Raw genomic sequence first — 27,082 nt, 5'->3', positions numbered from 1 at the left:
AAAGGGCATTCCAATGTTTGATTTTATGCAGAAAAAATTGGATTTGCTTGTGTTGAGCACAGATGAATGGGACGGTGGTCCAGTTAGCCTTCATGCACAGGATTTTAATATCCCTGTCAGGGAGCAGCAGGAGACAGCTGCCCCCTTGGTACCAGGGAGCCGGCCATGCCCGCCCTGATGGGCACCATCAGTTGGGGTCTGAACATGGTGTGCAGTCAGGGCTGGTAACGGGACCTGTCGCCAACCCTGATGCAGCAAGCAGCAAGCCAGGGCTGGGGTGCCATAAGGAGCAGTGGGAGATGGGTCTGGAAACTGACACTGCTGTGGTGTCTCTGGGACAGGAACTGGGCCCATGGACAAAGTGTGGGTAGAGGTCCCAGGGGAGGCTGAGTAGGGTCCTGAAAATCAGTGCTCCCAAGGGGTCTGACAAACCTGTGCTATAATCTGTTCCTCTACCCAGTTCCTGAGAGCCTTTCACTCTGTATAGCTTTTGTCATGGTGTACCCTTGTTCCCTGTGAGTCTCTTTGTCTTTTTTTTTATTTTTCATTCTGCACATATTTTTTTCATTTGTGCAGGATGCTGTTATCTGTGCAGCAGATTCAAGCAAGCCACTGAAAAGCCAGTGTTACTCAGTTTTAAAGCTGGCTACATCAAAATGCTCACCACGTACCTGACATTAAAATACTTTTTTTTTTTTTTTTTTCTTTAATCCTTTACAGTAAATGCTTTGTGGCTGAAAATAAAATCTAAAATTTAGATTCCCGGCCAGATTCATTTTGTGATTGGTGAGATGCTGCGCAAGGACTTTTATTAACCGGTATCTTCTTTTTCACAGCAGCACCCACCCCTTTATATCCTACAGTATTGCTGGCCAGCAGTAAGAGTGAAAAAGTCACTTGGAACTATTTCAATATCTCTAATTCCAAATTCCTTCAAGGAAAAACCTGCTACTATGTTTGTTTCCTTGTTTGTTTAATATTCTGATGTGTTCATGGTCAAGTGGATGGATACTCCACTTTGCATTGAAATCGTATCCTTTATGAAAGGGCTTTGTAGACCCTTCCTTGTTGGATTTCCAGGTGACAGCTACCCACAACAGAATTTCAGCAGAGCATTCTGTTCTGTTTTAATTTGTTTGAGGAACATATAATAGCAACTGACCCCAGGACAACATGAATTCCCAGTGAAATAAAATTTTTCTGACAGAGAGGCAGAAGGACTACGTTTGAATTTGTGTTGAAGCTACACAGAAAACAGGAAGTCTATATTAAATCCCATTGCCCCTAAAAGGCAAAGGAAGAAATGTAATGGTTTATAGTGTTGTTATTAATGCATTAAAAATATTCTGATTGGTACTCTACATAAAAGATGTGGGAGTCTAGTAACTGTCACACACAATACTAAAAGGGAAAAGAGATGATCTTTTTATTTATTTATTTATTTTTATTTTTTTTTTCACCAGGGTAGCAGATGCAAAGGGGAACAGTCATCAAGATAATTCTGAGGATTGAGTGATTACCTACCTTAGGTTTAAAAACATTTTTGGAATCCAGACTCAGTAAATAGAAGATTATTTTGCCTTCTATTATCTCAGAATTGTGTTTTTGAGAAAAGATAGAGCATATCCTTACAAATTAAACTTGGCATTGTAGCTCCTTCATCTTGGCCTATAACATTTGCCCTGATAGATTGATTTGAAAGGTGTAAACTTTACTCAATGCTTCTCCATGACCTAAGGAAGTAAATGAGTTTTGCAGAGGGTGATCACATCCATCTCAACCTCACTGTCTAATAGTCACCAAGGTTTCTTTTCACAAATCTCCCCCTTTTTTTTGCTATGCTTTTTCAAATAGCGTTTTCTATACACTGAGGAGCAAGGAAACAGGAAATTTTCATTAGTGATAGGTGGTTTTCTGTCTTTGGGATACAGTACAGTTTTGGTCTCCTACCTAAATTTGAATTTTGAATATACTTAATATTACTAACTGGTCAAATACAGTAAAGAAAGAGAGGTCAAACTAATACTGTATAATGTGATGAATACCTATTTGTTTTACTAAATGGCACTATACATATTTTTTCTGAATACTACAGTTTGGATGCTACTTCAAGTTCAGTTTGTTTAAATACTTTTACTTGGCCTTTTTTCACTGTATTGTAGTGATATTCTAGGAGTACTTTTTAATGAAGACTGACATGTAAATTGTATTTTTATTTTCACCTAGACATGGTAGTGAGTTAGGATTAGAAAGGAAGATAGGTGGAAAGGAAGATTTCGTACAGAAGAGACATACAGTGAAGCCAGTAAGAGGCTTGTGACAAATAGTTTAACCATGTTTAATGACAAGAAGCACTATGGGTTATGTTGAGTAACTCTGCAAAGAAAAGCACATATAGAATGCTAAGAGGTATTCCCACAACATTTATTTTTTGTTTAAAAATTGTGTTTTCTTTAATTACTACTACATTTCCATCTCATTTGCATGGGTGAAATTAAATGCATGTGTTTTTCTGAACTTTTCACATTTATATATCACCCTTGGACAGAAAACATCATTGTTTATATAAACTTCATATAACAGAGCAAAAGAAGATGGGTTAGCAAAAGTAGCTTAGTTCATTTTCATCAGATTTCTACATTTTGTTTTAATTATTGCAGCAACCTGTGTCAAGCATTTAATTTCAAACATTCTGTTTATCACCTTTTCTCAGCAGGTTGTATAAAACATTGAAATGGAGAAAGATGCAATCAGAGCGTCTTGCTTTTCAGCAGCCCTTTTCAGCTGGTCTTCCAATGCTCATTCTGCAGAGCTGCTGCTCACAACCAGTGCTAGACAGAGCAGCTTCAAAGCAGCTTGCAGTTTGTATAATAACTCGAGCTTGCTTTCTAGTCTGGTTTGCAGCATATTATTGTCATTATGACCAGCCTGCTTATCTGAATGACAACATTGCTTGTTACCAAACAGCACATCAATGTACACTATAATATACCAATCTGTAAAACTTAGAATATTTTTTTTGTTTTACCAGCCCAACGTGTTATGTGTGAATGTTTAACAAAATAATACACCTTTCACTACTGGCAGTTGAAACCAATATTATTTATCAGATCTTTTTAAGATTTGACTAAGACATTCTTACTCTCCAGCTGAATTTGTTTAGTTTAATAATTTTGCTGCACGTCAATTGTTTTTATGTGTTTTAGGATAACTGCAAATGATAAAAAGTAAAATTTTCAAATATAGCATGTGTATAGCAAAAAAAAAGCATGTGTCAAGTTGAGGCTTTACATATCCTGTGTAGTATAAGTGTGCAATGTTATGTCTGCCTTCCAAAATAATGTTAAGGAGCTTCTGAAAAGATTTTGGAATTAGAATTTGAGTTTGGAAAATGTTCAGCAAAGCATGCCTCAAAGTTAAATTTGCCTGCATCAAAGTTAAAAATCACTTTCAATAAGAAAATTAAATAGTATAAGTGAATTTTATATTTTCAGTGTTAACAAAACGAGATAACTGAGTTTTTATAAATCCTTCTTTTAAAAAATACTGGTAGTATTTGAGGCTCCATTTTGTCTGCACTTTCATACATTGGTAAGGACAATTAGTAACAGACATTTGGTTATAAAATCTGGTTTTTGTTTTATTTCTTGCTGTTATTCACACTAGCCTACTTCATTGAAGAGCAAGTGACTTGACTATACTAGTGTGAGGTGTTAATGGAAAATTCAGGCAGCTATTACACATTACTTGGGTTCGTTTCCGTTACCTGAATGTTAAACCATGTACTTTTATGGTTGATCTAAATATCTCATATTTTTTAATATGACTTGCTGGTGGAATTGCTTTTATACACTTTATTCATGGAAGATAGAATTTATCGCCAAAACAAATATGTGACTAGTTTAATGTGAAAAGAGACTTTGTCCAGTTATTCCTTGCATGATTCCTCATATAAAGGGTTCTTCCAACCCTCTAAGAGTTTCTGTTTTCTTAATTTCTTAGTGATAGCATAGCATTGGAAGAGATTTTAGAATATCTCACTAAAATTACCATTTTAATGTAAATAAAACAGTTCAAGATTTATTCAGCAAAGTTATTAAATGTTTACTTTCTTCGAAGATTGTGAACTTTGAATAAAATACGAAAGGTCCAGGAATAAGCTGATACAACCCTCACCTGTTTTTAATTGAAAAGCAGATTCCTATTAAACTATTTATTTTACAAAAGTGGCACTACAAGTCTTAAAAGGCAATCAAAGAAAATATTTGAGAGGTTTTTATATTATTTATCTCTGCAGACTTTGAACTTTTCTATGGAAGACCATTTTCTTGCCAACTTTCCTTTAGAATATCAATAAAATGCAGAGGGGCATTTAGTAAAATATTCCTAGTTGTTTTATATGATATATTTGGGCAAAACACAGTGAGTTTTTCAGAAACTGTTTTAGACATCAGTGATTGTATAAGTGGAAGCAGAATTTGAACGTATTTGTTAATACTAAACTAACTACAAAATCAGGATATTAACCAAATATGCAGGTTTTGTTGTTGTTGTTGTTGTTGTTGTTTTTTTTTTTTTTTTTTTTAAGCACATTGCATCTGTGTAGTCATCCTGAATATAAACTGCAGAAGAATATTGAGTGTACAACATATATTTAGAGTTACACCACTTTAGTCAATGGAATTAAAGTAAATTTGCACTGTTTCATAATGCTGGTATTTGATAATTCTTATGTAGAATTCACAATTATGCAGACAGAAAACTGTTTATTCCCAATTTAATACTAATAGCTATTAAAATGTAAATTTCCCAAGGGTCCCTAATATGTGGTCGAGAGAGAGAGAACACGTTGTGAATTGACATTTCATCAAATTCAATATTAGATGTGCAGTAAATCCTATACTGATGAATCCAGTAAACTTCTAATACTATTTTTTTTCTTCATTTTGCAATAGCTGTGTGTCAATATGACCAATGAGAAGATACACCAGTATATCAATGAAGTACTTTTCCTACAAGAGCAAGCAGAATGTGTACAAGAGGGAGTTACCACGGAAACAGTATATTCTCCTGGAAACCATACTGCAGCCTTGGATTTTTTCTTTCAGGTAGTTTTCAGATCCACTTTACATCATGTATATTTACATCACGTACTCTGTGTGTTAGACTAATATGAAGTTTTGTTTACATTTCCTGTTTTTTTTTAATCTAAAGAGAAGGTTATGGGACTAAAGAAACCATGGAGAGGGTTGTCTGCTCTTGCAGTTTGAGGGCTAACAGATTTGTAATGATCTAGGGTTGAAGAAAATGTAACAGAAAGACATTGTCCATACTGATTCATGTGTAGCATTTGTGTATCATGTTATGTCCTGACTGCAGCTGTAGTACCAACCAATCTCTGTTGTAAACTTGGCAGTATCTTTTATGCCTGGAGCAAGTTTTTGGAGTAAAACTTCTAAGAAGGACATAGCCCAATCGGTTTCCTAGAAGATCAGCAATAATGATCAGTTTTGAATTATCTGATATGCATAGACATTGAGACTTAAAGAACATTTATACTGTTTTTTTCCTTTTCTTTCTGTAGTAAGTGATATGTTTATCTTTATTAAATTACCAGCTGTATTACTTCGCAAGGAACAACTGAAATTACATAAAACCAAAACATCTATTTTTTATTTCAGAAACCATCAGGTTTTTTGTCAATGCTAGATGAAGAAAGCCAATCTAACTGGTCAATGGAACAGAGTCTTTCTAAACGCATTCAGTCCTATCTGGATACATCAGACACAAATACAGTTTATTCTTCCACAAAAGATGGGAATGGCAACCTTGCACCAAAGGATCAGGGTGCAACCTTCACCATTATGCATTATGCTGGGAGGGTAAGTTGTTTGAATGATAACACACAGTTAATACAAATTCTGCGTGGCGTGTCTAAATTCTGGTTACAAATAACAATTCACATTCCAATGATGAATTTTGAGATTGTATCTCAATGCAATATATGTATAGAATTGCTGGTGTGTACCCTGTGGTGTATTTTTGGAAAAGTTATGAATAGGTAAATGTTAATCAGGACTTTTGTGGCAGGATTCAGTCTACATAATTCTGTATCCTAAATTGTATTTTCTGTAAGCTGTTTATGAAGAAGAGGGGTGATTCAGATATCTCAGCATAAATGTTTAATGTCATTTTAGTTGGCTGTCACTTAGCTTTCAGAAGTTGTTCCAGAACAGGATAGGTTCCTTGTAGGTCCTGTGCCACATATATAGATACCATGGATACCAGCATGAATCTGGCCAAAAAAAACCCTACATTTTTTCTGGCAAGTTGGCAATCATACATAAAATATGTTTGTACTTTTTTTTTTTTTTTTTTTAATCTCAGAACATGCTGTGGCTTTAAATCTTGCCATAAAACAGGATGAATGTTTTGCATTTCCCCTTCTGCAATGTTCACAGGAAAAGCATGATCAGTTTTGTTAAATAGGCCTCTTACCCTTTTCTTTCCAATACTCCCTCATTTTCACATTCTTACCACAATGAACCACGGCTAAAAGCAAGCAAAATACTTATGTGTTTAAATGGATAAAAATATGTTTGTTTTATAATCTGACAGATTGTCCTCTGTGTAATTAATGTGACATGTTGCCACTTTTCTCTGTTCAAAGTAAGGTATTTGAAATAAGCTTATGAGTATAGAAGGTATGGACATAAACTGGGGTTCTCAGTTCTCTCTTTTCAGAAATTTCCACCGAAATCAAGTGGAAATATAGACTGAAAGTTGCAGGAATCAGTCCTTGCATCTGAACAAAGTGTTCTGTGTCTTTTCACACTTCCCAAGTCTTAAGCAGTGATCCCATGAGCTATCTCTCCACTGATGAAATCCCATAAAAGCTTTGTGCCTGGCAGCTGTTTAGCTACTTTGCCAAGGAACGACAGCACTGTGATCATATGCACTGTGTTGTTTATAAATATAAATGTACTTGTTATTGGTTGATGACTTTACATAACAGGGGACTTTAAACCTGAGGTCTCGGGAAGCCCGGTATCAGGCAAAGCCTGGGTTTTTCATGATTTAGTGGTTTGTGACTTGTACCTCAACACATCAGAATATTCTGTGGAAGCCATGTAGAAACTGCAGGTGCTTCAGCTTAACCAGAGAAATGACACCTAGATGCTTCTCTCTTTACCTGAGCAAGAGATGGAAGAGATGAGGTCATTGAGCAAGAAACTGGGCAGCTATGATAAGTCTTTTGATTAGAATGCATATTACAATGCTAACACAAATATAAGAGCATTGCTGCTCTTTACTGTGAAAGGTAGTTAGAGCAACCTTCTCTTCACATGATTGTCCTTGTAGCAAATGCAGAGAGTTTATCTGGTGTGCTGCTAAAATATCAGTATAGATTCAGAAGGGAGCTCTTTGAGCTTGTTAGGGTAGGAACAAAAGAAATAGCGCTCTAATCCATGTTGCTAAAGGTACTCTACTGAATGACACACTTTCTGCTATGATGAATATTTTGGGTGCAACAGATTTATGCTATTGAATGCTCAGTCAACTATTGGCAGTGGGTACACCTAGGAGTCAAGTTCAAGATTTGCCTCCAAGTCGCCAAAAAAAGACTTGCTGTCTCTGTCATATCTCAAGGTAACATTATGTTTCCTGAACTGTCCAGAGCAAATGAGAAGACAGGCTCTGCATGCTTAGGCTTCTTTGACCAGATTAGGGTCCTTTGCAGCAATATGTATGGAGAAAGGTCTATTTTGTGGCTCTTATTTGGCATCAGAAATGAAGTAGATGAAAGTGTTGGGCAGCATTCTGACGCAGGCAAATTTGTTCCTGCCCAATGTTAGAAATGTGGTCATTATGGAAAGGATTAAGAGTGTTTGGACAGTGCTTAAATTCTTAACCTAAATACTCTGAATAACTCACTGGAGGCTCTTCTTTCATCACGAAGCCTTCTACTTACGCCCAAATTAGTTACCAAATGGAAGTGGTTTGAATACCTCTACTACTAGAACTTTTTTTTTTTTCTTTTTGTAGAAATGTGGGCACGTGGGGGTTAGATTACAGCACAGTGAAGATTTTCTGAAATTTATTAGCACTTAAAGTGTTTGAGTTAATTGCTGACAGTGGGCTCCAGATGTCTAAATTCCTTTATAAATCTGTTATCTGTTGTTGTTCTTAGGTAAGGTGGTTTTGTTGTTGTTGTTGTTGTTGTTTTTTAATAGATTTCTGTTGTGATTATCCAAATTTATCAGAATACCTCTAAAAAGCTTCCACACACTAGAAGACTGATATGGAAACAGCAGCAAGGAAGTTGTATTAAAATCACAATCACAACAATAAGCAAATTTCTTGAGGTTGAAAATAATGTCTTTTATTCTCTGAAGGACTCAGTAGGATCATTTGTTCAGATCAAAGGTTCAGGTGCCCAGTTCTGAAACTTAAATCATGAGTGGTAAGGAGTACATTTTTAATTAATGTGTGTTTTATCCTTGCATAGTTGTTTAGATTTTTTTTTATTACATAGACTCTTGGCTTGACCTTTTCCTAATAATAGTAATGACATTTGATCTAAAAGTATGAACAAATAGATGTCTCTCCAAGTAATGTAAATTCACACGTTCTTTTGAAGTCGATGGAGATCCTTTGGTTTACATTGGCCAAGGAATTATTCCAGACTGTAAGGTTGTTCTTTGCATCCGCATAGCAGTAAAATGCTTATGTTCCCTGCCAAAACAGAAAAGTTCCTGTGCAACTGCTTAACTCCCCTTACTTTAATAGTGACTGAGCAAGATCTTTAAAGACACTTGCATTTTTGATAATTCATTGAACTGTTACCAAGCTATCATAAGTGGAAATGTCCAGGGATTTGTGATAGGAATTTACATAAAATCTGATGGTAGCATTGTTGTACTAAATTATTACACAAATGGATTATTTTCCCAGACTAGTGTATCTTCATAGGTTGAAAGAAAAAAGATATTAAATTATTATCATTTTTTTAAACTGCTGATGCTGTTCTTGAGATTGTGTTATTACTACATTTAGTATCTGTTTTATAGAAGTCATTTGTGATTTATACTTAATGAAAATTGTTAATAGATCAGACTTTTAAATACATCAGGTTTTATTGGCACTCAAAAATAAGAATTTCATATATATAAAGTGACAGTATAGTTTGGCAGGTTTTGATGGCTAATTTTATAGTCTGATATCAATTAAATGAGTCTAAAGCAAGAGAAGTAGAAAGCAGTCTTCTTCTGCATCGTTACCTTCAGAGATCTCCAAATTTAAAATGGGGGGGGGGGGGGGGGCTAATTTTATTCTCACTTATCACAATTTTTCACTGATTATAACTCCTTTAACTTGGTAAAGTTTGTCATTATTTACATGAGTATAGCTGAAAGATGAATCAGACCCAGAGGGCAGAAGAATTACCAGTAAAATGTGACAGGTAATTGAACATGAAATTTTCACTTCTAGGCTTAATCATTTATATTCAGGTAATGTGTCTAGGCTGGTGTTCACAGAAAAAGTAACACTGAATGCAGGCTTTATGTTAAACAGAAGGTGAGGGCAGACAGGCTGATTTCCCTAGGTAACAAAAGCTGTAACTGCAATGTAGTTCACAGTCAGTGTGAAACAGCTGGTAGTCCACCTCGTCTACTGCAAAAAAAGTTTCACGTTGGACGTGGTGTGGGCTCCTTTTTGCAATAGGTTATGTATGTAGCTCTAAGTCCAGAAAGAACTGGGTTCAGATACATTTACTCAGGTAGCTACACTTAGAGTTGCCATTTTAGCAACTCTAAGTGCAGTTATCCTGCAAAAAGCAGCTATTGAAAATTCTGCCTTGCTGAAGAGGCATACTGTTTTATCTTTAATTGAGATGCCAGACAGCCTTCTGTGAATGAAAGTGTGTTTCTAGCTTTATATTATGAAGGAATTACAACTGACACAAATGTGTCCATGCAGTTTTAAGGACCTCTAATGTGTTCCTATCTTAATGTTATGTAACTATTGTTGTAGGAAAATAGTCTTTTTTTCCCCACTATTAAGTCTTTCTGACTGATTATAATCATGCATTGTCAAGTATCGCTCATTCCCTTGTTTTGTGCTCAGTAGCCTTCCCTAGGACTACATATGCCATATTGCTATTCCAAGCATAATTAGATACAGATTATTCCAGAACAGGCAGTACTAAGAAAAAGAGGGAAGAGATAAGGGGCGAGAAATGAAAAATAAAAAATAAAAGTAAAAAATGCACAAGGTCAAAATGAACCTAGGAAGGCATACAGGGAGAAGAGATTCAGAAGGAAAAAAAAAAAAAGAATTTGGAATCCCTGCTTGACTTTCTGGAGAAACAATACTTTAACAAAATGTCTGTGTATGATACTGTTCTCAGAGACCTTTTTCATTATTATTATTATTATTATTATTTATTATACTCTTGACTCTTTTGGCATGGAGAAAGTGGACTAAAAGAGGAAACTGTGCACAAGTAAGCTGCTGCACATAGAAGTCAATGTGTGAGTGAAATTTTTCAATGGAAGATGAGAATGAATTCCATATTACACAAATGTGACAGAACCATCCTGTGGAAGAAAGTAAACATTTGTTTTTCTTTATTTCTCTTGAATTTCACTATTATGCTTGTTCAACACTAGATCTTCATTCTTCTGCAGTAGTATGATACAATTGTTATCTCCATGATCACATGTTTAGCAAAGGCCACTGTGAATATTAGTACTTGATCATATCAAGTATTTTACTTTATCTCCCAGTTTTAATTTTGCAGCTGAACAGACTCCTACAATGCCTTGATATATTATGAGTCTCTTCTAAGAGCTATTTGATGTCTTGGTATCTGACTGCTATAAGACAAAAAGCTTATCTGTTCAGTTCAGGCAGAAAGTAGAAAAGAATGATTCAGGTTTTGTGAGACTAAAAAAAAACTCGTGGAAGGCTTTATCTGAAAGTTGTTTTACACATTGCCTTGAATGTTGGCAGTCTGATCTCTTCTGAAAAAAATCTGCTCGTCTAGGGTACTGCTTTGTTTCTGATGCCTGGCGTAAATGTGGGTATACTCAGCTGCTTCTTGCAGTGCCCATCTGCCTAGCAGCACTGTGAGAGGAGAGGCACGGTGAGCCCATGGTGCACACTGCTAGCTTCTCTGGAGGAAATAAGGTGTTTTGTGGGTACAGTTGATCAATGCATCTAACCATCAGCTGAAACTGTACTAAGAATGTGTAATACCGAATCTCTATATACTTTTGTCAATAACATTAATATTTACATTGTACGCTCTCACGTAATGTAAGGGCTTCACGTGAATTACATCTCTGAACTGTCAGCCTTACTGATAGTCATGATTTTTGAAGAATAACATTCCATCATGGAATTTTGCTTAGGATTCAAACTTGTTTTATTTTTTCCTAATTTTATGAAAGAATTAACATGCCAGTAAGTAAACCAGAAATATATAAGCTAATATATTAGCTTAACATAATGTCAAGAGACACAGATTTATCTTGTAGCAGTATTTAACATATCCTTGTACGAGATAATGAGCTATATGCTCATTTGTTCAAGAAGCCTGAATAACATATCGTATTTTAAGCTTTGAGCAGTTTAAATTTATACTTGAATTAACAAATCTGGTAAGCCCCTTGTCAATGTTTGCTTTGCCACTGTTTTTGATTTATAGTACTGTAATAAACTGTTCAGACCAAAAGACCAACTTCTTTGCTCTATAAACCAGTGCACATAATGTCCTTTAAGTGCAGATCAATGTCTGTGCCATTTCTCAGCTATGCACATTTCAAAAATACCTCTCAGCTGTCAGCTCACCTTCACCAGTGCAGTCATCTCTGAAATGCCTCATGTATCCCAGGCAGACTGTGAAACTGAACCTCTAAATCAAAAGACAAAAGGAGATGGATTAATCAATAAGGAAGCTTTCATTTTCTCTATTTTTTCCCCAGGCCGAATCCCCAGACATAACAATCAAATCAGTCTAGTCTAAGTTATACCAAAGCCTATAAAGGTTATTTGACAAAGATTCTCTTTTTTTCACACAGACAAGGTAGTTGTACTTTTTTTCCCTCCCTCCCTCCTTCCCCTTCCCCTTCCCCTTCCCCTTCCCCTTCCCCTTCCCCTTCCCCTTCCCCTTCCCTTTTCTTTCTTTGCTTCCCTTCTTTTCTTTCCTTCTTTGGCTTTCCTTCAGGCTCTCCTGAGGGAAAAAATAATAGATCATCACTACCACTGCTCTCATTTGTTTTTAGATATCTTCTGGCTTTAATATTCCACTATTTCTGAGTGTTTTCTGAGAGTAAGACTTTACAGACTGTTTTAAAGGTATTTAATTAGCTCATTGCTTAACAAAGCTTGTTTGGAGTGTGTGAGAAGCCCAGAGATACTAAAAAAAAAAAGGCATATTCAGACTTTAAAATGCTGTCACTCACATATTTGTACTGGTGGAAAGGTAGCAACTACAAGTGACCTTTCTGTACATTGAAATTGTCCTTGAACATGTTCTCAAAAAATTCTCTTTCAACTATATGAACCGATTATTTTCACATTCATTGAATTTAACAAGACATACAAAATGAGAGTTTCTGAGTTACATTTTAAATTATTAATATTATTACTATGTTATGAAAATAGTAACATTTTTGGTTTTAACTATAAATGCAACCAACCAAACATAACATTCCAGGTGGTATTTTCTTGGCTTTTTTAATCTTCCAATTAACCATGAGTACTTTTGTCATACCACAGGATATGAAAACAAAAATTATTTGAAGGAATTGATTAAAAGTATGTGTAAAGGTGGTTCTGTTGATAAAGTATTTGGGGAAATCGAGTAAACTTAGATGAAGTCCCTTACTAAAATCAGGTGATACAAAGGGGGATACTTCAGGTCAGAAGTCAGATTTCTGAGAGAAGATGTAAAATCGAATGTCATGAGGATAATTAATGACTGGAAGAAACAAGAGTATGTAAGAAGGTAAGAGGGCCGTGCAGTTCTCTGTGCACCTTTGGAGTGCAAGCTTTCTGTCTTCTGGGTGTTGTTTTTTTCCTCTTATTCTTATCTACATGTTTTCATGACATTAAAGCCAGGTGTACCAATTTAAATGACCAGAGAACAGATCTGACACAAACAGAATGAAATATTTTTTTCGCATAGCAAGTAACTAGTGAAACTCCTTGCCACGGAGTATTATGGATGCCGAAAATGTTAATGAGCTCTGGAAACAGAGACTCACAGAGGAAACATCTGTCAAGAGATATTAACCACAAAGATGAGATACAGCCTGCAGATCCAGAGCTCCCTAATGGGCAGAGCCCTGGAAGATGAGAGGGGAACTGGTGGGAGGCAAAGTAGAAGCATTACTCAATATTTTCCCCTAAATGCCCAGGGCTAAATGCACATTTGGCCTGCCCCACTACTAGTATGTTTAGGTTAAGCTCTCCTCCCTTCTGAACTTACAGGAAGTAAATTCAATCCCTTTCTTGTTTAAATGTTTTACTGAATTCAAATGCATTGTGGAACTCTGCACCATTTTTTAATAAAAACAACTGGTACAGGTAGTATCTAAAGATACTACTACTACTGTGTTACCCTTGGTTAACACAGACACGTAGGTTTACATACCGTCTACCCCTAAATGTTCATGGTGCAGAACAAGACAAACAGGTACAATAAATGGAAGTGAGAATAAGGGGTATGTTTTATAATACCAGAACCATGAGCTAAGCTACTGTACATTTCCTGTCTGAACCACATAAAATTTGTATGAGACTTTTCTCCTCAGAATACATGGTGCTCGACTGCCAATCAGTGCAGAGTTCTGGTCAGTTTACTTTAGAAACCCAATGAAAAAAAAAGTGGGTGAACTGCATGTGTTTTAGGCAAAGTTGGCATCTCTGATGGGGACATGATTAAATTAACAAAATAGACAATTTGGAGAGTATTTCTTTCTTTTTCTCTTTTGTGGAACTGACAGTAAATATGAGACCCTTGAGTGCCATTTCATTGAGCCACTTTTCATGTGTTTAGGCAGTGAATTAATTTACCAATTTACTATGGGAAAAGTGTTAGGGAGTTAGCAATAAAGGGAATCCTGTTAACTTTTATGTATTTTATGTGATGAGAGATGTCTTATGAATATAGTTCTAGAAGTTGATAATGTATTGTACCAGTACCAGTACTGAAACTTCTTCCTGTTTCAATGTAGGCATTTTCATAGAATCATAGAATCATTAAGGTTGGAAGAGACCTTAAAGATCATCTGGTCCAACCATTACCCTACTACTACTATCACCCACTAAACCATGTCCCCAAGCACCAGGTCCAGCCTTTCCTTGAACACCCCCAAGGATGTTGACTCCACCACTTCCCTGGGCAACCCGTCCCAATGCCTTTCTGAGAATGTCTCCTCATTTCTAACCTAAATTTCTTCTTGTGCAACTTGAGGCCATTCCCTCTAGTCCTATCACTAATTACCTGTGAGAAGAGGCCAACCCTACACTTTCCTTTCAGGTAGTTGTAGAGAGCAATAATGTCTCCCCTGAGCCTCCTCTAAACAACCTCAGTTCCCTCAGCCACTCCTCACAGGACTTGTGTTCCTGGCCCTTCACCAGCTTCGTAGGCCATTCTCCAGGGACTGGACATTCTCCACGGCCTCAATGTCCTTCTTGTAGTGAGGAGCTCAAAGCTAACACAGTACTCGAGGTGCAGCCTCACCAGAGCAGAGTACATGGGGCAATCACCTCCCTGGTCCTGCTGGCTACACTATCCCTGATACAAGCCAGGATGCTGTTGGCCTTCTTGGCCACCTGGGCACACTTCCAGCTCATGTTGAGGTGAGCATTGACCAACACCCCCAGATCCTTTTCCTCTGCACAGCTTTCAAGCCACTCTGCCCCAAGCCTGTAGCATTGTATGGGGTTGTTGTGGCCAAAGTGCAGGAGCTGGCACTTAGCCATGTTGAATCTCATCCCACTGGCCTCTGCCCATCAACCCATCCTGTCCAAGTCCCTCTGCAGGGCCTTCCTACGCTCCAGCAGGTCAATACTTCCTCCTAACTTGGTGTCATCTGCAAACTTACTGAGGGTACACTTATCATAATCTCCCACTGCTATACTTACCTACTTGTCCCATCAATAGTAACTCTCTTCTTCTAATTTAGTCAAAGCCTAAGACATTCAATTAGGAACTGGTATTATGAATTTGTTAAGTAAGGCCTGTTAATTATCTTTTATGGACCAGTATGTTAGAACATGTACTTTAAGTACACTGAAAACTTTTAATAGTATGCTTAAATTATTCTAACAGCTTACTAGCTATACTGTGTACTCTTAAGAGACACAGTTAAAAATTATATAAGAGTACATCCATCATGGAAACAAACATAATTCTGTTGTTACACCTTTTCTATGTTAGATGCCATACTAATTACATCATTTGATAATTACTAAGTACAACAGATTATACACATCCAAGACATAAAATATTTTTCATGAGTAAGGTAGCATCACATAATTGTCAAATGACCCAATGGAAAAGAAAATTAATGAACTGATTACTATTACTAATCTTTATTATATATTTACAGCTTTATTAAATATACAAGGATAAAATTTACCCAAATACCTAAGGAGCTTAGGATATAGATTCAATAAGAAACTTAAAACAGGTTTTAGATAAAAACGTGGTCCCAAGGTAAAACAAACAAACAAACAAAAAGTGTGTTCTAAGAATTTCCCATGAAGTTTCTGCCTAATCCCAGAGGTAGTACTACAGTCTATTTATTTTTTTTTCTTGTTGATTTTTAAATTCCCTTTGGATTCTACTACTATGCAAGCTAGAGCTGTTTATATCTAAAGCTTGCAAATTAATTAGCTGTTTGTCTGTTGTCCCCACCAAAAACAAACAAACAAACAAAAAACAAATGGCTATCCATTTTGTAGAAATGAGCTTTCTGCAAAATATCCCTTTCATTCAGAAAGTTGCCCTTCATGTAAGTGGTTACCCTTCATGTAGTGGTCTAGTTGTGAGGTTGTGAGAGCTTTCATCTGAGAAACAGGAAGCACTGGTTTAGCTTCTGGCTTAACCTGGAGGGATGCAAATATGTAGACCAAGGTGGAGGATAGGGATGATATTAGAGTTTGGAGGAGAAGAGGGAAAACAGCTTCCTTTCCTAAGTTAAAGCTATGGGTACATACAGCAAGAGTTCTAGATTAACAGAATATCCATAAAAATCTTAGTGATGTAATTATTGTTGTTCCATGCCTCAACATAAAGAGAAGAAACAGTTTTTCTCAAGCTAGAAAAACTGCTTTGGGAGGTAATAAAGATAAATTTCCACCTCAGTCAGAAGAGGGAAATGCAGTGAAGAGATAGGAAAATCTACTATGTATGGCAAAGTGTGCATGTGTCTGCCACTTGGGCTGATTTTTCTTCTCAGAAAGGTAGCAAGCTTTGAAGAAGCTCTAAGCTTTTGTGGCTTGATTGTCTTGAATCACTCATGTAAATAGAATGTTTCTATCTTGTTTTCTGCAAAAGTAGCATCTATAATGGTAGTAAACACACCTGTCAACCACATTAAATAAATAATAATTATATACATGTATAAAAAAAATGCCAGAAAGTTGATTTACTTGAGAGAGTGGTTGTAAGAAAGATTTGTGGGCTGCACTTCTGGGTGGAACTAGACATCTTTCTGCAATGCTAATTTAGGTGATTAAAATTCTGGGTCAAATTAGATATATATTTTCCATTCACTAGTTCTAGGGCATTTCATGTTCGAGGAACTGGTGAATTCAGTCACATAACTCTCACTTGATGCTGAGCCTGAAGTCTAGAGAATCCAATCCTTGCTCCCATTCCACAAAACAGTCAGATAAAGGTTGGGTATCATGGTTAGGTGTTAAAGTTTAGGTCAGTTAAAGGTTTGTGACCCTTAGTGTCTCTGTGTCAAGATTCATCTAACAAAATGTCCTTTGCTGCAGCTGGAGACTTACATATCAGAACTGGCCATCTAATCTACACGCATAGTTGGTGGATGGCAAATAAGCACTTGCTAGGATGGAATGCATCCTATTGAAAAATAGGGCAGATGAGTCAGGAATATATTTTTCCTGCATGTATACAGAAGTCATGTGTGACTGACTGAGATGTAGGCACCCACACTTACATAAGGTGAGATAAATCCCATCATCTGTACACAGACTGGTTTTCAGAACAGGACATAAGTAGCACAGTTCCTTTTTTCAAGTTGTGCCCCAGGTTTGTCTTTAATATTGATTGCCATCCTAGCCAAGATGTGAACCATAATCACAAATTGTTGATAAGAAAATTCTGTTTTGCTGTTTTATTTTAATCATTCTATTTTGTAAAATATTTATATTCTATGCAAAATAAACATAAATTTAGAAATACGAGGCCAAAGCAATCTGATAATGGTGATGCAAGGATTTTAATTGGCGTTTCAGTCTCAGTGACTGCATTTTGGTCTCAGTGCTTCTTTTCTATACAGTGGAACCTGGATAGGCTCAAAGTTAAAACAGACACTTGGTCATATTTCATCATTTTGTATGTATCTTCAGGAACTCTTGCTGTAGCATTGGGTTTTGCTTGGTTTGGTGTGCCCACCATATGTGTTGAGAGTTCATCTGCATTCAGATGACAGATGGAGTAGCACTTGAAATGATAACATCAGTCAGCTAAGGTGATCCAAAACCCTTATGTGCATAGTCGTTCAATGGGTAAATGGAATTTTTACATATACTGTGGACTGAATTTGCCTCCAAAGACAATATAAATGGCAAGAGCTTGTCTTGAGTGTGAGCTGGGACTCAGATTGATCTAAGAGTGGTCTGTTACGGTCACTGTGAATAGACCACAGTAGTCTGGGACTGATCATTACTACAGGGAAAGTAACGTTTACATCACTGTCTTCTATATGCTACACTTGTGATTGAGTCTTGCATTGTGGAATTGTTTTAGAATCAGTCTGATGAAATTTTTGTATACTTGCAGAGACACACAATGTTCAGCAACCAGTTCTTCTGGTTAGTATTGTTGGTGTTGTTAAGAAAGAATTGAAAGACACTACCTGGTGCCAGACTTTAACTGTCAAGTGGAAGAAAACACAACTTAATTTCTACTGCTATAAGATTTTTAATAGGTGCTGTGATCATTACTAATGATGTCACAATATTTTATTATAGGTTACTTACGAAATTGCTGGTGCAGTAGAAAAAAATAAAGATTCCCTTTCACAAAATCTCGTATTTGTAATGAAAAGTAAGTAAATGGTTTTGTGGTTGCTGTTGTTGTTAGAAATCAACCTATTATGACTTCACTTCAATTTTCATTCATTTTTAGAAGAGTTTATGTATATTTTCTTTCCAGTTTAAAAAGAAGTCATCCTCATCTCTTTGAAGTACATTTCTATTGTCTGAAAATTACTCTAATTTTGAAAGCTTTTAGAATCCATGAACATGAAGCATCTTTATTATGTGATGTGAAGTAAAGAAATAAAAGATACAGTGTTATCGATTAGTATAAATTAAAAAAAAAAATCATTAAGTATGACTTAAAACCTTTTAAAAAGAAAATCAAAACAAAACAAACAACAAAAAAAATGAAAATAGGGAAAGGAAAAAAGGCTCCCAAAATCATAGAGACTGCAGTGAGATGTACTTCACTGCTTGAGTGCGCTTTCTAAAAGCAGCATCTTGTGGGCGTTCTTGTTTTCCAATGAATAGATACAAATGCCCTTTGAAATACAAAATTAAATACCTTTCCGTGTGCATATTGTATAATTATGTCCAATAATAATGCATCTCCATTTATTAATTAATGATTCATAATTGGATAATTAAAAACCTCATTCATTTACTCTTTCTGTGAAGAAAAACAAAACATCTTCCTCAGGGAAATGTCATTATATCCTGAGCTGTTATTTGTCTTTGCTTCAACCTGTGCAGAGTCTTTTGCTTAATACGTTATGTATTTATATTTCTTTCAATAGAAATAGAGATCTTTTGGAAGTAGTATTTGTCTTCCAAATCAGCCCTGCTGTTCCAATATATTTTTTAGCAATTTTTCTGTGAAATGAGCTAAACCTCCTAGTAAAGTAATTGATGCAATTTAAAGGAAAATAGCATACATTGAGGATGAGAAAAGAAATGAAAGAATTGATTTTAAATATAATCTTATTGATTATAGTTTTAGAGAAATTCTAGTTCTAACTGTTGTAACTTTATGCCAAATAATACAAGAAGGTATATTCTCAACTTCCAGTGTGTTCTACAAGACAGAACATTCTGCTGTTCTCTTAAATAGTTTCCGTTTGCATTTTCATTGCTATTTTGTGTAATCATCTATGCAGCTCTTAAAAGGGAAGAATGGAGGATTGGATTTGATATAAAATGTTTGATTTGCTGAGAGTGAGTATATATAATTAACAAGTCAAATAATAATAAATATAATTAATGGGAACGTTCTGAAGGCAGAATTTTTAAAAGGATCTAAGTGATATAAGGGCTACGTTCCTTCTTTTTTTAAGTGACTTATGCTTTTGAAACTTAAAATCTATTGATTATCAGTAATGTATTTCCTTTAGCATCAATTTTGTATGTTTTGTGTATGTATAACTTAAGTGCTAAGTGCTTGCTTCTTGATTTTCATTAACTGAAGTTTCCTTACTCAGTTCAAAACTTTTAAGTACATTAACATCATAGAAGTCATTTATGTGTTAGAATGTGGAACGTACCTGTCTTGTAGATAAATCCGGAGACATTATTAACATAGATTTTATCTGTTTTAATTTGGAGGGCATAATTTTAATGTCTTTCCTAATGCTATTTATTACATTTATCCATATTTTAAAAATATGGAGGCTTACCATGTCCACCGCTTGTGCTGAAATTTATTCAGGTATCTGCTTTAGTATCTTTCTCATAACTTTATTATTCCAGTTAAGTCAGCAATAATAGTTGCTACAGAAAAAGATAAACAAATCTATTACATTCAAACATCTAGTAAATGTGTCTTCACACAGCTAATAATGAGCAAACTGAAGATTTCTACTTGCTATACTTAATGACATTACTTACGACCTTAATCCCATTAATCTTTCTCTGTTGTGGGTGTTTTGTTTGCTTGCTTGTTTGTTTTGTTTGTTTGTTTTAATTGTTGTTTTATTCAACAATTATGGGTGTGATAATGCCAGTTTGTTAGAAAGAAATAAAAATTAAGCATGGTTAAAGATGTATCACACAGCAGGTTTCCAATGCTTATTGGTGCTGTAGCAGTGCAAGCAGCATTTAATTACCATGTTCACCTTAAAAAGCCTGTGACCATAACCTTACAAAGGATAATTTAGCTGGAATTATTAAAAATATCCTATCTGTCTTTAAGTTCATAGATTTCCATTTACAAAAACATCTCTTGGAAGTGCTTTGTTTTGTACTTTTTATTAGCACTGCATCAAAAATATATATGTCATTATGAGTTTTTCCATCAATTTTGTTTGTAAGTGTGGTCTTGATGTGGAGAAATATGAACCCAGCTTGGTACAGGTTTTTCCTTCTCCTAGTTTGTTGTTTGCTTGTTTGTTTGTTTGTTTTTGTTTGTTTGTTTGTTTTTCTTTCTTTCTTTTCTTTTTCTTTTATCCCTTCCTATATTATGTTTTATATAGTTACGCCTTGTTCATTTCTAAATGCCACAGGTTAAGTTGTGCATCTCTTATATTGTTTTGATAGATAGATAAATTAACATTAAGTAACGGGACAAAATTCAAGCATGATTATCAGAAGTAATTGTTTAGACAGTTTTTGTTTTCTGCCCTGTTCTGTTCAGTAGAGGATCTGAATCGGTTTAAAAATAATGTTACTGATGGCTGGCATCCTTAAACATCGAATGCTCTTTGATTATGATCCATGCATAAAATAATAGTTTATTGGGTTTTCCATTTGTTTTGAATTTACTTATTTAAGGGTCTCCTACTGTATGTGTTTTTTATTCCAAATACCATGTACTTACCTTTTAAACTGTATTTTATTTTCATGCATTAATTTCCTCTTTTTTTTTTTTTTTTCCAGCCAGTGAAAATGTAGTCATCAATCAATTATTCCAGTCCAAGCTGACACAAACTGGATCACTCGTTCCTCCGTATCATTCCCTTAAAATCAAAGGGTGTAAAGCAGCTTTGCTGAGTAAAAATACATCCGTACCCTCTGCAAGTGGAGAAGCAAAGAAATATATTGAGCTCAGCAAGGTAGGAATTTAGAAATCCTTCTGTTCTTTCTTTTTTGCAGATTTTTCTGGTACTTTCTTATTTCTGAAAGCTCTGTGTTCTTCTTGGTTCTCTGTAGTCATTAAACAATTAAAATAATCTAGTTCCAAATATCAACACTAGAGCAATAATGAGAATTAACAGGTAGCTCATATGGACACTTTCTTGGACTTTCTGAGCCAGGAGATTGTACAAGATGATGAGGTCCCTTGAAGCCTGAATCATTCCATGATTCTGTGGTTCAAGGGCTTAGCAATAGATACAGTATTATTTATTTTATGGCTATAATTTTTTTTTTTTGCCTCCTTGATTATGATTAGTTAAGTCAATTAAGGAGGAAGCTAAAAATTAAACCTCAGTGGTTTTATTATATTAAACAGACATTTTTGGTTTGTAAAAGACAGTTTGTATGGTTTTGTATGAAGATGAATGCTGTATATTTATTAAAAGATTGCTATTTTATATGGTTACTTGCACATAAATTTTCCCAGTTGGTTTCAAATCAAATCAAACTTTCGCATGTTAGAATTTGCCTCTTTTTCTTTGCTAGCTGTCAACCCTAAAAGTTTAAAAAGTTTAAAAAACAAAAACAAACAAAAACTTTGGGAGGCTATCAAAAAGTAATTGTTAATGTCCCATGGAACATTTCTGATTTAAGGAGAAATCACATTATTTGCTGTGTTCATTCTTGGTGGAGTTTTGGAATTCACCCTTATAGAAAAGCAGCAAGCAGTTCTCTCAATGTATCAGCTGCCTTGCCAGGCTTCTTGAATCTTACAACTTTATTTTTGGCTTACAGCTGCACAAAATTGATTCTGCCATGGGATTAAGGAGCCTGCTCTCATGTGTCTTTGTGGAGGGCTTTATGCAAGTACATCCACAGAAGAGCAATGGGAGCTTCCTTTTAGCCCTACTGCTGATAGTAGCATAATTCCTGTCTACTGTTCTTGTCAGTAATCTCAGTGGAAAAAACTTAAGTTGAAGTCAATGGTGTTGGTTTAAGGATATATTTAGCAAACAGCTGAGGCATCACTAGGTGCCTTTAGGTGCCTTTCTACTATAGTAACAGCTTCCTAAAGGAAGCTTCCTAAGCACGTGAAAAAGATCTTAGTCCCATACATGGAAGGAAGCATGAAAGGCATGTCTAAGTTAGAAGCCTAATCAAGCCAGGGGGAAACACCACACAGCTGGGATCTCTGAAACTATGAGGCTTTTCACCAGTCCAGAATAGCTTTTAACCTGGATTTACTCTCTTGAGAGAGAGAGAGAGAGAGAGAGAGAGAGAGAGAGAAACATACTCAATTTCCTTTGGGAAGCATGCTAAATTAAGTCAGATCTTCTAGGTTCAGTGAAAAAGATCTAAACTGTTAGGTATTAGATGGAAGGTGGGAAGAACTCCATCCTTCATCTGCCCACAGAAGGAAAGTTTGCTTAGTTTCTCAAAGGTAAGCTTTAAGAAAAGCTGTGCAGGTGAGAAAGAACATTGCTCAATTTGTAGATACTAAGTTGGCCTAATTTGAGAAAGGTATTGTGCTGTCCTGCAGGACTGAAGCAGTATCTAAGGTATTTAGGTATCTAATCTGTTCCAGTGACCAAAAAAAAAAAAAAAAAAAAAAAAAAGCCTATTGTTATTTTCAAATAGGCAACTGATGCAGGAACTGGAAGACTGGAAGTAGGTAAGTGCTTATATTCTTTTGTGGATCAAGTCCGCATCTATAAGTGTGCTGTATCTCATAATTTCTTCCCTTTTCCAGTATAGCCTTGAAAATCCACTGTGGTAAGCTAGAACAATGTTGTTTTGTTGTTCTTATTGTTATTGTAATTTCAAATGCAATGTAAGAGGCATTTTTTATCAGCTGAGAATTAAAATGACTACATTTTGGAAAATCATAACCACTGCATTTTTATTGGAGTTTATCCTGAAGGTAAAGGCAACAAAGGGAAAAAAATGAAATGAGGGGAAGAAAAAGGAAGAGGGACGTTACGGGAAGAATCATCAACCAGAAAGAATGCCTTTTCTATTATAGCTGAAATCTGAGGCTGATGCATATGGTACATCATATGATGTGTGTTACAATTCAGAGGTTTCTGTGTTACGGTGTATGGTTTATCTAGACTCCACTGTATCAAGGGAAGAGAAGCAGATGCTTTCAGATGTCACACAAGAGTTGGTTATGATTCCCCTCCCCTATTAGCTTCTCATCTCTAGTACTAGCTATTTGCTAGCCAATATGATTATAGATTTCTCTGTATTTCACCATATATTTACCATTAGACCTCTTCATAGGTGACTTTTTCATTGATTCAGAGCAAGTTGTCACAGGTAAGGACAGTCTACCTCTTTGAACTCACCACTCCACTTGTAGTAGGGTCCAAGAGAACAGTTCATCCATCCCAAAATAGACATGAACAGGCCAGAAGTCTGGAGCACATAAGGCGTCGTAGGAGTGAGAAGCTGCCAGATCAGGTCTCTGTGACTTGTGAAGGCTGTGCGTCAAGAAATGAGAAAATATTTTCATTGATACTCTCACAACTCTCTTTTGCTCACATCAGCTCTTGCACCCTTGTTTTTCTGTAATTTATTCCAAATCTATACTGTTGCCTTCTCCTCCCCACCTCCTTCCTTTGGAAGAATCAGTGGGCTTTGCAGTTCGTATAGCAGAAGTTTAGTCACACAAATGCAGGTCACAAACAAAAGGCTCTTCTCTTCATTGGCTTCGCATTGTTTCTTTTTATGATCACTTTGCTTCATTGACTGTTATTTTAAGAGTTCACTTGTTGCAAAACTTCTGGTATGTCTTTGGTTAAAGACATACCTGGTTAAAGCTTTAATATATTGTGCTAGTAAAGAGACTTTTTAGGAGGCTTTGGCTTCTTACACCTCTTTCCCATGGAAAGAGTATGCAATGCAGGACACCAGGCAGGAAATTTAACATCCAAAGCTTTGTTCCTGTCTCTTTCCCTAACTCAGCAAATGGTCTATAACTAGTGACTTAATGCAATCACCCATTCCTCCTAAAAAATCATCTGCCAAGCAAAGATAACTCTATTTTAGTTATATTCCTAAAGCATTTTGTAAACTTTAACTGAGAAATATCATAGTGGTTCTTTTTATGAGAAGACATGGATCAAGCAGCTCTCTTTTACTTTTCTGTTTTGTAGTTTGGGATGAATTTGCCTTTAAAATTTTATTACATCCTAGTAAGTGAGATTTAAAATAAAAAAGAGCTCCAAAATCTAGTATAGTGAGTAGAGAATTGCTAACACTGCAATATTTTTAATGGAGATTGGCCTGGAAAGGCCAAACTGAGGAAATGTACAGTTTTTAAATGCAACTGGAAAAAGACAGGAGTAGGCCAGAACATGCTGAGCTGATAGAAAGGGAGTTTTATGGAGTAAGTGGACTCAAGAAAGGCAATGAAAAAAAGTGAAAGGTGAAAAGGCTGTCATTGATGCAGAGGTTTGAATCTAAGAGCTTGGCCACATCCTAGAACACGATAGTTTTACCAGCATTTCTGTAGCAGCTTTAACAAAAAAGATGCTTTTACCACTTTTAGGAGGCTTATTGACATTTTAGTCTGAAAGATACGAAGTAGAAAAGTAAAAAAGAAATTTGTTCCCCATTCTGAGCACTGAGGTATGGGAAGGATAACATTGGTTCTAACATAATATAAATCTATTGATAATTTATGGCTAAAATGGGTGAAAACTGTTTGAAAAAAAGCTGAACTGCCTTCACTTGTATAGGAAGAAAAGAGAAGGTTTTAAAATATTAATATTGTTGTTTTGACTTCAATATTTTTTAATGAACTGTGTTTATGTTTAGTCACTTAAGCATCTGAAAAAGACATGAGGAAGCTTTTCAGGGAGTTAGAGAATTGTGCTACTAATACACAGACAGTATGGGATATTAACTGTACAAGTCCTGCTTCTACAGTAAAATTACAAATCATATTGCCTTGCCCAGTTATTTAAAAAAGTGATTTTATCATTACAATGAAATACAACTTCTTTTGAAATCAGAAGTTTCTTGCCAATCATAGCTCCACAGACACTTGAGGGTATTTATCCACTTTCCCAATTCTTTCTGAAAATCAAATCATTGTCTATGACATATTATTTGTGTAAATGTTTGCCTTTGTTATCAAATTGTGTAACAATGAAAATGAATGGTTCCTGCCCATCTTGAGATAAAGATACCATGTGTATGCTTTTCTCCCCCACAGCTGTTGAAAAAGAAAGGGACATCCTCATTTCTTCAGAGACTGGAGAGAGGGGGGCCAACAACTGTGGCAATACAACTCAGGGTTAGTGAATGTTTTCTGCACAGATATATATTAAAAATAAATAAATAAATAAAAGTTTTAAAGGCAGAATTAGTCTCTACAGATTGCAATTGCAGAAAAATCACGTTCTTGTGTAAGCCACTTGCATGGCCAGGTTGTATCTTTTGAGAAAATGATGTTAAATGATGTTAGGAATAATGTATGTGTTGTGCAATTGCTTTTCCAGCACAATAACAGCTGATAACTGTTTTTTGTTTGTTTTCTTTTTTTCCACAGAAATCACTCACAGATATTATAGGGAAGCTGCAGAATTGCACACCACATTCAGTTCATTGTATAAAGCCTAATAACTCCAAGTTGCCAGATACTTTTGACAATTTTTATGTGTCTGCTCAACTGCAGTATATTGGTGTCCTAGACATGGTTAAAATCATACGACACGGATATCCCATACGTCTCTCTTTCACAGACTTCTTGTCAAGGTAAATTCTTTTTAGTTTCATAAAATCTTTTTCTCCCTTACAGTACAAAGTATTTTGTCATGCTCTAGTAGTGCTTGCAGTGTTGTTTTGTTTATGAGCCTTTCAGACTTAACAGAAAAATCATGTCTTCTAGCAATGGGTGTAGGGTTGTTACTTGCAATGGAAGGAATCATGAACTTTGTGGAAATATTTTTATAAATATCATCAGGAAAATGTGTTCAATGTACAAAAGAGAACTTCATTAAGTAGTTACTTTTTATAATTTATACTATTGATATGATTTACAAAATACAAAATATTGCATGTTGTCCCTAGGTAATTAAAAAAGAGAAGTAGAAATAGTCTCATTTTTATCAGTTTATCATTGTAGGTGTCATGGATTCAGAATTTGTATTTAGTATGCTAGGATTTGCATCTACATATTGATGAGTTATTAATGCTCATACTACAACTCCATTTTTATTATTGTTGTTAAAAAATAGTGAAATTTTTAATTAATTTGAAATGAATGAAAGATTTATACCACTGTTTCTGGGTGAAGAAAAACTCTTTTCCCCTGTCCATATTTCAGTTATTTGATTTTTCCTCTCTTACATTTTCAAATGCTTCAGCAAAGAAAGAGCACCATCTTGTCCAATATGAGGTTAGAAACCTTCTGCACACAGAATCACAGAATGGCTTGGGTTGGAAGGAACCTGGAAGATCACCTAGTTCCACCCCTCCCCACTATGGTTACTCACCTCCCACCAGACCAGGTTACTCAAAGCCTCATCAAACGTGATCTTGAACACTTACAGGGATGGGGCAACCTGCTCCAGTGCTTCACCACCCTCAGAGTAAAGAATTCCTTCCTAATATTTAATCTAAAGAGATCTTCTTTTAGTTTAAATCCATTACCCTTTGTCCTATTACTGTAATCCTTCATAAAAAGTTCCTCTCTTGCCTTCTTGTAGGCCACCTGGAAGGCCACTGTAAGGTCTCCCTGGAGCCTTCTCTT

General features: G+C 35.6%; 1 protein-coding gene across 6 annotated transcripts in view; it reads left to right on the top strand.

Annotated features, from left to right (window-relative positions):
• Nucleotides 1-27,082, top strand: part of MYO16 (myosin XVI) — a 376,631-nt gene that overhangs the window by 263,624 nt on the left and 85,925 nt on the right. For all 6 annotated transcript variants that reach the window (XM_084526026.1, XM_084526029.1, XM_084526030.1 and 3 more), the window contains exons 22-27: nt 4,956-5,108; nt 5,682-5,882; nt 18,244-18,319; nt 21,124-21,299; nt 25,544-25,624; nt 25,880-26,085. In XM_084526026.1, coding sequence (XP_084382152.1) covers nt 4,956-5,108; nt 5,682-5,882; nt 18,244-18,319; nt 21,124-21,299; nt 25,544-25,624; nt 25,880-26,085 — 893 coding nt within the window. The remainder of the gene's footprint in view (nt 1-4,955; nt 5,109-5,681; nt 5,883-18,243; nt 18,320-21,123; nt 21,300-25,543; nt 25,625-25,879; nt 26,086-27,082) is intronic.

Source organism: Aythya ferina (assembly GCF_964211825.1).
Source record: "Aythya ferina genome assembly, chromosome: 1".
NCBI lineage: Eukaryota > Metazoa > Chordata > Aves > Anseriformes > Anatidae > Aythya > Aythya ferina.
Note: the sequence above shows the minus strand (reverse complement) of the source record. Positions and strands in the feature narration are given on the sequence as shown.